The sequence below is a fragment of the Muntiacus reevesi genome, chromosome 1 (genome assembly GCF_963930625.1).
Source record: "Muntiacus reevesi chromosome 1, mMunRee1.1, whole genome shotgun sequence".
NCBI lineage: Eukaryota > Metazoa > Chordata > Mammalia > Artiodactyla > Cervidae > Muntiacus > Muntiacus reevesi.
This window is the reverse complement of record NC_089249.1, coordinates 46,189,241-46,206,351: the sequence shown is the minus strand read 5'-3', so window position 1 is coordinate 46,206,351 and position 17,111 is coordinate 46,189,241. Positions and strand designations below refer to the sequence as shown.

General features: G+C 44.8%; 1 protein-coding gene across 1 annotated transcript in view; it reads right to left on the bottom strand.

Annotated features, from left to right (window-relative positions):
• Positions 1-12,045: 12,045 nt before the first annotated feature.
• Positions 12,046-17,111, bottom strand: part of LOC136168399 (antigen WC1.1-like) — a 112,113-nt gene continuing 107,047 nt past the window's right edge. Inside the window, exons 14-21 of the mRNA XM_065935850.1 lie at positions 16,772-16,813; positions 16,371-16,685; positions 16,085-16,117; positions 15,400-15,537; positions 14,866-14,958; positions 14,515-14,598; positions 13,863-14,000; positions 12,046-12,274 (exon numbers count right to left, since the gene is read on the bottom strand). Coding sequence (XP_065791922.1) covers positions 12,129-12,274; positions 13,863-14,000; positions 14,515-14,598; positions 14,866-14,958; positions 15,400-15,537; positions 16,085-16,117; positions 16,371-16,685; positions 16,772-16,813 — 989 coding nt within the window. The 3' untranslated portion in view covers positions 12,046-12,128. The remainder of the gene's footprint in view (positions 12,275-13,862; positions 14,001-14,514; positions 14,599-14,865; positions 14,959-15,399; positions 15,538-16,084; positions 16,118-16,370; positions 16,686-16,771; positions 16,814-17,111) is intronic.

The following is a 17,111-nucleotide window of genomic DNA, read 5'->3' as shown; positions in this document are numbered from 1 at the left end:
GACTGTGAGATCTCAAAGGGTCTGGGTGTAGAATCTGTTGACCCATGGAGAATAACTTTTGTAGAATCAAGTATTGATATTTCCTGACACTGATCAGGGTGAAAGCAGAGAACTACAAAAAGTCTTGAAATACAAGAGTATTTATCAGGTCAGCAGAAAATGAGGACCAGGAGTACAGGAATTCACAGGTGACAGTGAAGGCATGAAGTGAGACCCATCAAGTTGGGGGGATCAGATTGCATGCCTTTTCCCGATTCTCAGAATGATCTGGAGACTGAGTCCTGGAGCTCATGCTGACATGCTCAGTCATGTCTGACTCTTTGCAACCCATGGACTGTACCTTACCAGCCTCCTCTGTGCAATAGATTTCCCAGGCAAGAATACTGGAGGGGACTGTCATTTCCTTCTAAAGGGATCTTTCTGACTCAAGGATCGAACCCATGTCTCCTGCATTGGCAGGCGGGTTCCCTATAGGGACATTCAGACATGTTAAATCCCTTTCCCTTTATTGCATTTCATTTTATGTTAACTATCTCTTTCAGCTAGTCACTAAATGATGCTGACAGAGAGAAAGAGATTGCTATTAAAGGAAAGAAAGAGAAAGGAGGAGTCATCATTCAACTCTAGCCCACCAAAATAGGAGCAGGGATCTCTAGAAGAAAACATGGGGCTTCACTGCTGGCTCAGCAGTAAAAGTCTGCCCACAAAACAAAAGACGTGGATTCGATCCCTGGGTCGGGAAGGTCCCTTGGAGAAGGAAATGGTGACCCACTTTAGTGTTCTTGCCTGGAGAAAATCCGTGGACAGAAGGGCCTGGCTGGATACAGTTCATGGTGTCGAAATAAGCTGGACACGACTAAGTGACTAAACAACGAAAACAAAAAGAAAATTATAGTTTAGAAAGACTAAAGTTTTCTAAACTTCTCATGTACCCCCTTTATATGCTGAGAGTATGGTTTGATAAGATTCAGAATACATTTGTATTGTAAAACATAACTAAAGAAGGCGCAAAATATAATTTAAGGAAACAGCTCCAGAGAGATGAAGAAATAGAAAGTCTTCTGCTACATGATCGCTGCAGGCAGGGGACAAAGAAGGGTGAGTGAAGCAGAGAAGAGAAGGGTGTTCATGCTGCCTGAAACCAACAATGAACCCACCTCTTCTGCTCTGCATTTAAGAGGAAAGGTGGCAGCAAGAATGGAATCCCGGGTGGGCTGATGGGACAGATCCAAGCAGAAGGGATGATGTCCAGTGCAGCCATTGCTGCCTTGTTCTGTTTCCACTCAACATAGAAGTTCCCAGATGCTCCCCCAGAAGGTGCCCCTGGGATGAATAGAGAGACAGAGAAGGGCCATAAGGGATGCAAGATAGAGCTCCCTCATTGAAATTCAATGTCACTAATTTGCTGCCCCCTTTCCTCATGCCCCCTCAGGCTCAAGATTCCCATGATGCAGCCCTGTGGTCCACACAAGCCCACCCTGAGGCCCCCTCACCCTGACTCCCTCTTTTCAGCACAGACGTGGAAGGAAGCATCTGTGACACCCAGGCCCCAGAGTCCCCACCGGAGTTCAGAGACAGCTTCGTGAGCCACCCATGGCCCACCTTAAGGTCTCAGCCTGGCCAACACCCAGAGCAGCTGCAGGTTAGTCCACAGCCCTGTCATATCCCCCACCAGAGGGACCCCTCATCCCAGTTAGCAGACACAATTTCTCTGTCCTGCCATGCCCGTCCTTCCTAGCTGACTTGGGAGAAAAGACAGTTGACCCATGCTTTTCTCCCTCTAAATATGCTAATATTTACCAATTATTTATGCAAGAATCACCTCCTTGTCATCTGGTCCTCTCACTCTCAAGACCCATGACTGTTACTGACCCTGTCTCCTTCTATATCTGGACCTTTAACACATTAATGATAAAAACTGATTATAAATATCAAAACCAAACTTTAAACTCAGTTGCTGAAGTAAGGCCGGGATCTGCTCAGTCACTTAGAATTGACGCTCTACTCCCTCTGGGCCCAGAGTCATCATTCCTTACCCAGTTATGGACTCCACACCGTCACCAGAAACCACTGGACAGACACCTAGAACACAGGACGTGCTTCCTGGGGTTCAGTCATCCCTCCCACAGGATGGCACAGGGATGCGTTTGGTGAACCAGGTACACATGGTCTCACCTTGGGATGGAGATTTCACAGGTAAGACGCTGTTAGCAGCTCCAGACCCTTTATAGAAAGGGATAGGCTATAAGGAGGGGCAAACTCAGGGCTGGCAGGCTGTCCCCACAGCACCCTCTACCCCAGAACTGGGGATGCAGGGTCAATATGGACCAACTCATCCTCGGATGAAGCTACATCTTCTCTGACACATAAGGAAATCTCAGTGTCTAATCTCATCAAAGAATTGAAGGAGGAAAGTTTTAGGGAGGACACTAACCCAGCTGTGTCCACAATGAATATGATAGAGTGCAGTACAGGGGTCAGGAGAACAGACTCGGGAGCCAGACTGCCTGGTCTTGACTCACAGATTAACCACATGACAAGTGTGGGCCTTGAACAGGGTTCTTACACTCTCTGCTTAGTAAAAGGAGGGTTATGATCCTTCCAAGATGACTGATTTTGGTGAGGATTAAGTGAGTTGGCATTAGTATGTGATATTGTAACACTAGTAAGAGTAGTACATGTCCTGATGCTGATGTGATCAGTCGTGGCCAACACCTTGCGAACAAACCCATGCCAAGTTCCGCTGTCCATGGAATTTTCCAGGCAAGAACAGTAGCACATAATAGTAGTATTATGTACCACTGTTAACTTGCTTTCCTGATGGGTCAGATGGTAAAGAATCTGCCTGCAATGCAGGAGATCTGAGTTCGATCCCTGGGTCAGGAAGATCCTCTGGAGAAGGAAATGCCAACCCACTTCGGTATTCTTGCCTGGGAAATCCCATGGACAGAGGAGCCTGGAGGGGCTACAGTCCATGTAGTCACAATGAGTTGGTCACAGCTGAGTGACTAACACAGACATGCACACACACACAGTGTTAGAGAAGCAGTGTAGAGAAGCAGTGTTAGGGCATCTCCCACCATCTCAGCCCAGGAATCCCAGGACTCTAGAACAGGAATTCAATTCTGTTACCTGGAGCTGTGACTGCGGCTGTCAGAACTCTCCCAGGAACCACATGCTGTGATCGTCTTTGGTGCCAGTCAGAGTTGTGAGTCTTCCACACATCACTCCTTCTCTCTGTGCCCCATGCAACTGCTCAAGAACCTTGGCTTTACCATTGGTGAGCTTTTGTGAATTAAGTTGTCTACTTGCTCATTTAACTTTATAAACTCGAATGTACGTGGTAAAATATTTTGTGTCTAATTCACCTCCATATCCCCGATGCTTGGCTAACTAAAATCGTAAATGATGTCTCTTGTATACCTGAATGAGTGAATGTCAGCCTGGTAGTTTACACAAATCATTTCAATCAAAAAGAAATCTTTTGAGAAATAATTTAACTCGTTGTGAGGGTGTGACAGCACATTGCAAACTGCATCATTTGTTTTAATGATATTTCAATAGTGTTAAATGGTCTGAGCTATACATGGTTCACTTCAACACCTGTCTGCAATGAATGCAGTAAGTTTCAATATCTAGAAACAACCTAGCCCCAGTACAAGAGCAGTGCTGAGAGAGCCAGTTCTAAACATGTATAAACGCTGCAAGTTTCTTTGTATATCTGAAGATAAAGAAGACAAACCACAGAACACTGACAGGTGAAGACCCTGGAGCCTCCTGTTCTGGTCTTAATCAGATATGGCCAAGTGATCAGGATGTTTATGTATTTATCATTTGGCACATTTCCAATTCAAACCACACACAACTGTAACAGGAAGATATTTTGTTATAAAAAAAATTAAACATCTTCCATGTTGAATTAGAAGTGCAGAAGTAAAGACCAGAAAGAATCTTGTTCTTTTACTTAGGCTAACTATTTGTCCTTAAGGATTCTAAAGCAATACAACATGTAGCGTTATTATTCCCAAATCCCCATGAGAAAATGGCAGTCAGAGGTTCAGTAATCTCTGCTAGGAAAGTTAATAATTAAAACTGCTTGCTTGAGGAAAATTTCCTCAGGACTAATCAGAGTGACTAAAATAGAAAACATTATTAAATTTAAAAAGAGGTATAAAACTCTATAGAAAAATTATTAACTGAGTTGTTACACCAAAGCATTGGAGACCCCCTTCACCATCTGTGTTCCTTGCATGGATGGGACCAGGGTTCATGAAGACTCCTTTACCAAAGACCACTTCATCACAAGGGCATGAAGGAAAGAGCAAGGTCATGAACTGGCTGAGATCCAGCCCATCAACTCTGTTCAGGTCTTCACAGTCTATAACCAGAATCATCAAACGAAGAGTGTGGCATTGAATTGGCCTCATTCATTCCTCCATAGTGCAACATCAGATACCCAGAGACCAGAGACGATCAAAGCTACTAAATCAAAGACAAGCAGATTCTAAGTGGAGAGCATGCAGACCAATGGCCCTTCCCTGCTGCTGTTGGAAAGGAAGAAGCCCTCCCACCCCAGACACCATCTGTGGGAGGAGAGACAAGAAGATGCCTCCTTAAATAGAGGAAAACTAGTCTCAGCAGGGAGCTTGAACTAGAAATGGCAAGACAGTTGTTACAATGAACCTGAGCTAAGTTGAGGGATAAATTTTAAATGGGAGAGTCTGTGTTAACATTATGGAACTATCAATCCACATAAACATACCTTGCTAGTGCACAAGATGAAATCAGTGATAAAAACAGACAATATTACATTTATGTATATTTGAATTCTAGAGGACACGTTTTTAAGCCCATTACAGAAAGAAAATTCATAAATCTTCTCTTGTTTTTAAAAGCACAGAGTTGTCACCTCTGTGAATTCTAATTCCTCCAGATCAAAATTACTGGTGTGTTTATTTAATCTATAAAATCTTGCTCACTGTCTCTAAAGTGGAGGCTTCTTGAGAGCAAGTATTGTGTCTTACTCTTCAGTATCTCTTTAAAGTCAAGTAAAAACACATACAGAGAGCTTAACAAATAGTGGATAAATAAAGAAAGGGATGCATGAAGAAATGCTGAAAATCACCCTGCAGTTAGTGATACCGAGTGGGGAGGGAGGTAGGGGGAGGGGAGACACGACTCTGACAACTCCCACTCAGCACAGACAGAAGTGGAGCAAGGAGTCAGAGATACACCAGATGGAGGAACCAGATACAAAAGGCCTTCTTCAAATCTCACTCTGGGGAGGGTCTGATCACATTTAATTTCTGCACAAAATTGTACCTCAGAAACTTCACTAAGGCAAGAAAAAACTGACAGCATTGCTACCAAGGATGTGGCGTCAATAGTAATATTCATCAGGTAGCTGTTTTTCTATCTCCCAGTGACTCATTCTGGCCAATGAAAAGTGGGTGTTGTCACCTGTGTCATTTCCGAGTAGAAGCATGAAAACCCCGTGACTCTCTAGTTTCTCTCTTTGCTGCCCCAGAAGCTGCGTGTTCCACATGGTACACGTGTAAGCTAGTGGAGCCTCACTGACCACAGTACGTTTGCAGGTTGGTAATGAATGTGTGTATGCATGTGTGTGTTCCTTCTGAGATTTGGGAGTCAGTTGTTCCAGCATCAGAACAGAGCCTATTCTGAAGTCTTGAAAGTAAGACAAAATCTGTCACGTGGAGCAGGTATTTTCCTGGATCTCCTCTTCCTTCTGTGTCTTCATGCCAAGCTGCTCCTCAGGTCTCACCTTGCTTCCTCTCTGGGGCTTGGTTGGTTCCCAGTCACCATCTCTGCCTGCCCGACAGCTTGATCTAAGCTTCTGTTGAAGAGCACCGCCCCCCCCCCTCCCCCGGTGCAGCTCATCTGCCCTTTGTGTCAGTCTGTGCTGACAGCTGTGCTTCATTTCCCCAGTTTTGTCTCTGAGCATCTTGACTTTCATCCTTTAACAGCTCTCCTTTGCTCTGAGTTAGTCAGTTCATCATCTTTGATCTTAATTTTACTTTCCATCAATACTGTGCTAATGAAAAAGCATCATGTACTTTCCAAACCTCTTCAGTTTCTTCTTGATTTCCTGAACAAATCTGATTCCTGGATTTAGTTCTCCATGTAGTTAATTAACTTCTTCACCTTTGGGTAAGAAATAATTTTGCTGATTTTTTTTTTCCCTCAGCTGAAGAAAATGGCACATTCAAAACCTATCTCCAGGACATGGAAACAACCTAGATGCCCATCAGCAGATGAATGGATAAGGAAGCTGTGGTACATATACACCATGGAATATTACGCAGCCGTTAAAAAGAATTCATTTGAATCAGTTCTAATGAGATGGATGAAACTGGAGCCCATTATACAGAGTGAGGTGAGCCAGAAAGATAAAGAACATTACAGTATACTAACACATATATACGGAATTTAGAAAGATGGTAACGATGGCCCTATATGCAGGGCAGAAGAAGAGACGCAGAAGTACAGAACAGACTTTTGAACTCTGTGGGAGAAGGGGAGGGTGGGATGTTTCGAAAGAACAGCATGTATATTTTCTGTGGTGAAACAGACCACCAGCCCAGGTGGGAGGCATGAGTCAAGTGCTCGGGCCTGTTGGGCTGGGAAGATCCAGAGGAATCGGGTGGAGAGGGAGGTGGGATGGGAGACCGGGATGGGGAATTCGTGTAACTCTATGGCTGATTCACATCAATGTATAACAAAACCCACTGAAAAATAAAAAAATTAAAAAAAAAAAAAAAAAAAAACCTATCTCCTTGTGACCATGTAACTGAAAGTTATGTGTGAGGGGTCCAGCTGCTAACCACTCAAAAGCCAGTATACAGGCCAGGTTGGTGGAAAGGAAAGTTTGCTTTATTTCAGATGCCAGCAACTGGTGGGAAGGGTGGTGGACATCTGTCCAACGGCCAACTCCGCCCACCCCATGACAAGCAGAGGGTGAGAGCTTTATACACAGAGCTGGGGTGGGGGGAGGTTACATGCAGAAACAACAGAGTAATCTCTAACAGTCATCTTCAAATTGGTCGTCAGTGGTCTGACTAGGGTCATCTTGGTTGTTTTCAGTTCAGTTCAGTCGCTCAGTCGAATCCGACTCTTTGCGGCCCCATGGATTGCAGCACGCCAGGCCTCCCTGTCCATCACCAACTACCAGAGCTTGCTCATACTCATGTTCATTGACTTGGTGATGCCATCCAAATCATCCATCGGTTGTCTTAGCTACAGTTAATCTTTAGTTCTTGGGTGTACTTGTTCCCATTTCTTTGTGGTCAGTTCTCAGAATGTGGATGCTCAAGTTCTGGGTACAGTATGGTCATAACGGAGTTCACTACTCCACCTGGTGTTTTGTGTCTATAAGACAGCTCATAGGATATGGCTCAGAATATTATCTATGACCCTTGAGAAAGAACTAAAGGTCCTTGACTGTGTTTAATGACTACATTATTATTATTTAGTCTCCTCTGACTGTTTCCCTTTGTTTCCACGTTTCTCACTTCTCCATTTAAACTTATTCTTTGACTAAAGTTTTCCACAGGCAAAAGACAGGCAGAAGACATGGTGGGGTGCAGGGCAAGGATCATAGAGTCCTGCTCTGTTTCAACCACAGCCCTAGGGACCCCCTCGGGGCTTAGAAGGGGCTGGTGCAAGGAGAGGCTCTGAAGAACAAGCTTCATTAACTTCATGATTAATCCACCTTTGCTCAGAGCTGATGCAATTACCAACGGCAGAGCTATTGAGTTCTTGTGGGTGGTGATTCTTAAACCATTTTAACCTAACATTAGTGCCTCTGGAGTGGCACTCAGAGTTCAAAGCCTGAGTGATTGCTCAGACTCAAACTCTATGAACTGAGGCTCTATTGCATGCGGAGCTTTGGTGCAGCTGAGTACTGCCCGCGGACCTGCCTAAGAACACTGGAAAGTGTTCCTAAGAATATAGCAAAATGTGTTCCTCCTTTAGCATCAAAGAATCTGTGAACAGATTCGCTTCTCCTTGTCATCAAATTCTTCCCAATCTGGGCATGCTAACCAAGGCTCCTGCAGTCTGCAGGCATCTGATGAGGCCTTGCCGGGGCTCAGGATTGGAGTGAGGCCTGTATCTGTATATAAGCTCTGTATTTCCCCTCTCTGTAACTTAATAGATGCTCAGCTAATATTTACTGAATGGCTGAATGGCATTGTACTAAATGTTGAAGAGAAATTGTCTTAGATATAAAGAAATGTTTCTGAGAACATCATTTAGTTAGTATTTTTGTTTCCGGCAATTAGCAAGGCAAAATTTGATTTTCAAAAACAAGCAGCTTATCACCAACAAATACATCACAGCTAACACCGCAAATCTCTATCTCAAAGGATACACGAGACAAACCACAAGACACTAACCTGTGGATTCTTACTAAGTCTTAATCAAATGCAATTGAGGAGACAGGATATTCATTCATATGATTTATCATTGGCAATTTTCTAATTAAAATCACAGAGCAATATCACAGAAAAAAAATTGGATATTACAAAAGTACAGTTACACCTTCTATATGATATAAGAAAGGAGATGAGGTGCAGAAAGAGTTCTTTGGCTTAAAATAACAAACAGCTTAATTAGTCTTTCACTTTGCAAAGGAGAGTCCTCTGGGGCTAATCTTGAAAGATGATGTGGAGACCAGGACAACCCAACTGTTCTGCACAACAGTTAGAACTGTGAACTGATAATTGTGGATAATGTTGTGCTTTGATTCCCTTCTTTTTACTTTCTGTGAATCTACTGTAGCTTTTTACATTTTTGTTGCCACATGGTTCACATAAAACATCTTACGGAGACAACAGTATATACTACACTGATCACAAATTAATTTCAATGACATACAGAAGCTCTACCTTTTTATTCCCTTCTACACTTTTTGTTTTTGATGTCAGAATTTACCTCTCTTTATATTGTATATCCACTAACAAAATATTTTTCCCTATAGCTGTTTTAATACTTCCTTTAGACTAGAGCTAACTGGTTAGCACACTACCATATTACAGTGTTAGAGTATTCTGAATTGGATTCAATATTTACATTTACAAGTCTGTTGCATATTTTCACTTCTTTCATATAAAAATTAGCATCCTTCATTTAGATTGAAGAACTCCCCTCAGCAATCTTGTAAGCCAAGCCTAATGTTGGTGAATTCCCTCAATTGGGAAAGTATTTATATCATCTTCATATATGAAAAACAAACCTCCTGAGAAAAATATTCTTGGTTGGTAGGTTTTTTTTCATAAGTTTGAATATATCATCCCTTTCTCTCCTCGCCTCTCAGATTTCTTCTAAAAAGTCCACTGATATGGTTAAGGGAATTTCTTTTTTTGTGAGCATTTACTTTTCTCTTGCTGCTTACAAAATGCTCTCTGTTTCTTAATTATAAACAATGTGTGTTGGGGATGATCATTTTGAATGAACTCTGAGGAGTGATCTATTAGCTACATGAACTTGAATGTCTAAATCTCATCAGATTTGAGACTTATCTGGTATTATTTCTTTAAGTACAGTCTGTGTCCCTTTCTCCCTCTCTTCTCATTCCAGGACTCCAATAATGTGCAGGTTGTTTCTGTGAATGTTATCCCATAGTTCACACAGGTTCTTTTACACTTGTTCAATAATTTTCTTCTTTGTCCCTGGCTCGGTAACCTCAATGGTCCTGCCTTCTAAGTTACAGAGTCTTCTGCTGTGTTGTTGCTCTCTGTAGCATTTTTCATTTTGCTACATTTCAATCATTGTAATCTTAAGCAACTGATCCAACCAGTCAATCCTAAAGGAAATCAGTCCTGAATATTCATTGGAAGGACTGATGCTGAAGCTGAAACTCCAATACTTTGACCACCTGATGTGAAGAACTGACTCACTGGGAAAGACCCTGATGCTGGGAAAGATTGAGGGCAGGAGGAAAATGGGATGACAGAGGATGAGATGGTTGGATGGCATCACTGACTGAATGGACATGAGTTTGAGCAAGCTCCAGGAGTTGGTGAAGGACCTGGTATGCTGCAGTCCATGGGGTCACAAAGAGTCGGACACAACTGAGCCACTGGACTGAACTCAACTGAATCTTAAGCAACTAAATTTCTGTTTGGTTCATTTTTCTGTTTGGTTCCTTCTGTTATTCTCTTTGCCTCACTGCAAAGTTTGAGGTATCTCAGTTCCTTACCAGGATTGAATCCAGATCACAGCAATAAATGCACCAAATCCTAACCACTAAAACATCAGCAAACTTCCTGTTTACTTCCTTTTTTATGATTTCTATCTCTGTTTAAAAAAAAATCTGAAATTATTCTGTGGAGGAACTCACCCTAGCTCAACAATTACTGGGCCTGAGCTCTAGGACCCACGAACTACAAATAGGACGTGGCCTGCTGCAACCCCTGAAACCTGGGCACCTAGAGCCTGTTCTCCACAATAAGAGAAACCCACGCATAGAGAAACCTGCTGTCCACAAAGAAGAATAGTGCCTGCTTACCACAACTAGAGAAAGCCCATGTGCAGCAACAAAGACCTAGTGCAACCAAAAATTTAAAAGAATAATAATGATAATGAGAAATATTTTTTAATCTTATTTTGTTCATATATATACTTCCTGAATTTAATAGTTTATGTGTATTTTCTGGGAGTTCACTGAGCTTCTTGGTGTGTATGCTTTATTTTATCATATGTCATTTATTTCACCACTTCCCAAAGGTTAATAGCCAAGTGAGCTGCCCTGGGAGAAGCCCTGGGCATCTTCCCATCCCCAAGCACAACCTAGAACTATGAACCTATAAGCATGAGTGTAGTTTGGAGCCCTGGAAACCTTCTAGAGTCATCAACCAAGTAACTGGGTGGGTCCAGCTCACAACCAGCCCAGCACTCTCAGGTCTTATATTAGTTCAGCAGCGTCTCCACAATCTCCACAATGGAACTGGTGTTGGTAGGGGTGGGGGTGGGAAGGTTGGGGTGTTGTGTGAACGTAATCTTTACCTGGCCACTCCTACATGACCACTCTCTCTACCCTGAGGAATCATGGCAGGATCACAATTACATTTTCAGTAGTAAATAGATTAAAACAACCTTGAAACAATCTTGAAACATCTGAAAATAGATGCTTTCAAAGAAGCCCATTGGTCTGAAATTCTTCATCTAAGAGATCAGTTATATCATAGCCCTCCATCCACATCTCTGAAACATAAATACCCAACTGTTCCTGATCTTTCTGTCTATATCCATTCTTCTGGAGCCCCTCTGCCTAGGTCTCCACTTTTGCCCTCTTGTCTCACCTGAATATAGGGTGTGAGTGAGCATCAATTTGCCCTCCATCAACTTGAAGATATATATGAGCTGATAAAATTCACTTAGAAGGAGAGATATTGAAGAGACAAGAAAGAGCAGCATCCTGAAGAAATAGCAGGAAGGGATGGAGAGGAAAGGAAGGATTTATAAGGATTGGATAATCAACTAGACATGGGAGAAGAGCAAACAGGTATCTGTATCCACTTAAGGAATGACTGAGAGATGAAAAAGGAAGATGTAGCTGTGTACAGTTAGATTTTGAACTGGCCTGTGAACATTTAGGCAGGATAAGGAAAGTTGTATCCATTCTCTCCTACCAGCCAACCTTCCACTTTGAAATTCATCTAGTGCCCAAGAACAGGTTACAAACAGGTGATATGACATCTCAGGGAGAGCATCCAGGAAAATTCAGAATTGGGTTTTTTCCCATGAGTTCATCTTGTTAGGAAGGAGTGTGTTAATGTAGACCAAGTTTACATCCTTTTCTAAATAAGAGTGGCATGGAGCATTTGTGAGTTGGGGTAAAATCATACCCTCATTAGCCTCTAAGACAGGTCAGAGAGCAGGTCAGCTCAATCATCTTGCATTCACTGTGAGGAAAATGGTGTTTGAGGACCAATTCTCTAAAAGTATTTGACATGGAACTTGCTAAATTACCAAGACAGCAAAAAATTACTTTATTCAGAATATTTCATTTTGAGCAATTTCCATATAAAACAGTTACAGGTCAGCACTACTCTACCGAAATACAGACAATTAGAATATCTGAGGCTTCATCTCGTATTAATATAAGATCATGGGAATGTCACTGGGGATGTTCCCAGGACACTGAGTTCAACGTCATCATACCCAGGGTCCCCTTTCTTCCCCTGGAGCAGCCAGGGACTCTCTCTTCCTTCCCCAGGATCAGTCACCTCTCTGGAGAAATTCAGAGAAGAGGCTGAAATAGTAAACAGAAGTTTGATTAGAACTGAGACAAGGGGATGGGACAGAACCCTGTGGTGGAAGGGAGTCAAGCAAGTGGTGATGACAAAGTATCCCTGGGACCCAGGTGTGCGCAGGGAGGCTCAGGCTATTTCACATGAGTTACAGAGAGGATGGATCCCAGCTGTCCTCTCAGATCCAGTTCATGTGGTCTCTGGGGCCTCAGCTCATGTGGAAAACCCGCATCGCAGGAGATTTGTGCTCACACATGAGCTCTTGGAAGACCTGCTTCCAGGCTACACAGTACCAAGGAGATGCCCAACAACAGTACGAATCATAAAAAGGAATTTAAATGTTCTCCTTTCACAGGTGATAGATGCAAAGTCACAATAAGAGGGAATCTGGAGACAGGAACAATCTAAATTCCTCACTCACAACACAAGTTTGCTCTTAGTTGACTTGACCTCTGATCCCAAATGTTCACAAATAGTATCACAGGTGCAGCCACAGATGGCTCCTCCCCAGAGACTACCCAGGCCCTCAAATGGAGAAATATTCTTTTCTAGTGAATGAGTGTCTTCTCCTGGCTACTGAAATAACTGGAACAAATTGGACCTTAACTGATCACAAATGCTGAATCTATAATCCACCACCATGTTATAATGTTCAGGTCACCATATACCGTAGACTTTGTACTTGCTGATATTAACATATAAACAGAGCTCATCTTAAATTGTAAAAATGCTTCACCCAATTCAATACTGCAATATATTTTTTTTAAATCACTATCTTTCATGTATCAGTTCAGTTCAGCCACTCCGTCGTGTCTGACTCTTGCCACTGAATGGACTGCAGCACTCCAGGCTTCCCTGTCCATCACCAACTCCTGGAGCTTACTCAAACTCAGGTCCATCGAGTCAGTAATGCCATGCAACAATCTCATTATCTGTTAGTCCCTTCTCCTCTTTCCCTCAATCTTTCCCAGCATCAGGGTCTTTTCAAATGTGTCAGTTCTTCGCATCAGGTGGCAAAAATATTGGAGTTTCAGATTCAGCATCAGTCCTTCCAATGAATATTCAGGACTGATTTCCTTTAGGGTGGACTGGTTTGATCTCCTTGCAGTCCAAGGGACTCTCAAGAGTCTTCTCCAACACCACAGTTCCAAAGCATCAATTCTTTGGCACCTAGTTTTCTTTATAAATATGCTCAATTAATCAGTAAGTTTCTCTTTTGGCCATGACACAGTGCTTGTGGGATCTTAGTTCTTTGACCAGGATTGGACGTGGGCCGTAGCAGTGAAAGTGCAGAGTCCAAACCACTGGACCACCAGGAAATTCCATAATCTATAAATCTTAATGCAAGTATATCACATATAAAATGGTAAGTTTATGTCACATTATGGAGACATAAATGCCAAAAGTAGAGTGATTCCTCACTCCTTACAAGGAGTCTAACAGCATTAGAGATGGCATATGGTCAAGATGATGCTACCAAATGTATGAGATTACTTATATTTTAAATATCTAGGGAGGCTGGGCATTGAGGAGCACAAATTCACCCTTCCCCGATAGAAAGATTGCAGGAAATCAGCTGACCCCACTCACCTTTCTGAGAAGACGTCACCCCATCCTCGTTCTCTGAGGGCACTTTCTCCTCTCTCCCCTGAGAGGCAGGAGGAGCCCCAGGCACTGGTACCTCTTCAGCATCATCGTAATTTTCAGCAGGGCCATCAGTCCTCTGATCTGGGGGTTCCAAGAGCAGACAAGGGGGTCTGATGAAACCACAAGTGGGTTGGTCTGGGAAATAACTAAAATCCCTTATGATCAAGAGTTTCTGAGTTGCTAAATAGAGGCAACAGTTACTTCTTGTTTCAAAAGATTTTTTTTCTCTAAGACCATGTTTCATTTTGATGTACCCATAAACCAAAACATGATTTTATATATCTTAACATTTCCTGATGGAAACTACATATCTCAAAGTAACTCTTCCACCATTGAACATTACTAAACTACTTTGACAAATTGTGCTTTACAGATGTTATTTTTTTAAACATTGTGTGCCTGTTGTGATTCTGGACACAGAGAGCCCAGCCCCAACGTTAGACATCACAGAACAGCCAGAGAAGAAGGCCGAACCCTATCTGGACACAAGGAATGCCTCTGGTCCATCAAAGGAAGACTGTTCCCCTTGCATCTCATCTCTATGAGGGAAACTCTCCTCCCCAAAGCCCAGCCGAGGTGGGTTCACCTCCATTACCTGGTGCAAATCTGTAGTCATTGTACTCCTCACCGTCCCTGGTGTAATATGGCAGTTTATCCACTGAGTCATCTGACAGGAAGCCTAATGTGGAGACAAACATCACACAACACACAGAATGACCATCACCAACCCACAGGACGTGTGTTAAGGCTGAGAAGGGACAGGCCTGGCTCCTGCAGTGTAGATGGAGGCTGGGGGCTCACAGGGCTTGAGAGGACATCCTACCACTTTGGAGGGCTGCCTCTGTGAGCCTGGGGCACATGTGGTGTCTGTGGATGCTGAGAAGACCCGCACAGCCAATGAGTGGTGACGACCAGAGGCCCCAGGAAGGCAGGCAGAGACACCCACCTGGGCTACCAAGAAGACCCTCCTTCCGAGTCACAAAGTCATCGAGCTCCTCATACACGGCTTCAGCAAGAGCATCTTCATAGCTGGATAAGGCTGAGAGATCCCCCAGCAGGTCAGAGATGCTACTCAGACACCCCCATCCAGCAGGGTAAGAGACGCTCAGCAGGTCAGAGATGCCACCCCAGATACCCCGATCAAGTGGCCCACTCTTCTTCTTCCCGGTGCTCACATAGGGCTGCCAGGACCTCCGCATCGTTTCCCACCCCATGCACCATGTCAGCACCTTCTCCCCTCATCTGACCTGAATCCACAACTCAGCCCCAACTTGTCTGGTCTCAAAGGAGAGGCCATGACTTATGAGAGTTCACACCCTAGTCTGAAGAAGCTCTGTCTATTCAGCCCTTAGAGCGCAGCATGGAGAATATGGAGTTCTGCGACTCAGAACAGTGACCTCGCCTGGTTCCCCTCCTCACACCTGCCCCATCTCCTGCCTGCACACACTCCCCCTGGTCCCCAGGCACCCCTGCAGCCCACCTCTGCGCTCTGCTCTCCATCTAAGCAGCTGAGTTACCAGCATGACAAGGACCAGGAAGAGAAGGGCCCCCAGGATGAGGCAGAGGACCCCAGGCAGGGAGAAGATGCCAGGGAGAGGATTTGAGGCTGGTTTGGTCCCTAAGGAGAACAAGGGAAGAGGGTTAGAACAGGTCTTGGGCACAGAGAAACCCTTGTACCAGAATTTCCAGGAGCTCCGGATGATGGCGTCCCAGCTTCAGACATTGACCAGCTCCCCAGGGTCTCGTCCTGAGATGAGTTAACTCCACTCCAGCCAGTGTGGCTCCAAGGCAGAGCTGGGGATTGTCAGGGAGCTGCCCTGCTGAGACAGCCTCTGAGGACCCGGCTCATCCCCTCTTGGGCTTCAGGAGACAGAGCATCAAACAGTCCTGGGACCTGCACCTCACTGATGAGGAGCAACACTGAGGGGCAGGTGGGAGATACTTAGATTCTGCAATATGGAAACCAAACCCACTTGGACCCCCAGGCATGAGAACATTTGACCCTGGGAACCAAGGCAGGGGAGTTCCCCAAAGAAATACCCTGGCTCCTCCCCACCAGCCATGGGCTCCTCAGGCTATTTCCTCTCCTGAGTTGTCAGAGAGCCCACAGAACAGGTCCCCAGAATCTGAGTATTCTCCCCTGCCTGTAGATGGAGGCACAGTACCTGCTGTAGTCAGGGGCAATGTTGACCTTGCACCTAAAGAGAAAAAGAGCAGTTTGGAGCAGGGTGGTTGGCCAGATGCAGGGCAGCCCAGTTTTCCCTCCTGAGCCTGAAATCACCCCTCAGTCTCCACAACACCAGGGTCCAGTCCTCCCAGCTCCCCTGTCCTAGACCAGAGCTCCAGCCCCAGGACGCTGTCTGGATACAAACTCCCGACCACACCCAGCCTAGCTCACTGCCCCTGCGCTGCCCCAGCTCACCCAGGACGGACCCCGAGCCCCTCACTCACCAGAGCACCTCACACCAGCATCCTCCTCGTGCTTGCAGTCGCTCTGCCCCCAGGGCTCCGCAGCACAGTCCCACAGGGAGGACTCCCGGCCCCCACATCGCACCTCGTCCAGCCAGATGCTCCCGCTTCCAGGGCCAAACGCCGCAGCATGCACGGCTTCCAGGGCCGGGCCACAGCCCAGCTGCTGACACACCACCTCGGCCTCTGCCAGGCTCCAGGAGTCATCACACACGGTGCCCCAGGAGCCGCCGTGCCAGACCTCCACCCGCCCTGAGCACGCGCTGTCTCCTCCCCTGAGCCGGAGCTTCTCTCTGTCTGAAAAGGCAGCAGCCCCGCCTGTGACTCCCCTGGTGGGAGGAAGGAGCCCCTGGGGCCCTGGGGAGGGGGCGGGACTGACGTACCTGTGCAGGGGGCAGCAGCTGGGCAGCTCTTGGGTCTTCTTCCTGCAAACAACGAACAAAAGACTGGAAAATATATATAAAAGAATTGAAGCTGACAGAAATAAATACAAATTCAAAAACAACAACAACAACACACACACAAAACAGAAGGGTAAATAGTACCTGTCATAAAGAATCAAAATTTGTATATTCTTTCCAGATCATCCTATCGAACCTCCTACCCACTCTTTGCAGAGAACCTCTGAGAAAATGATGGCAGGACCTCTGTGAGGGGGTTGCTCATTTTCATGGTCAAAGACTTGGCCACCTCTCAGTTTACGGGGTTTAATTGTAGGGAAAA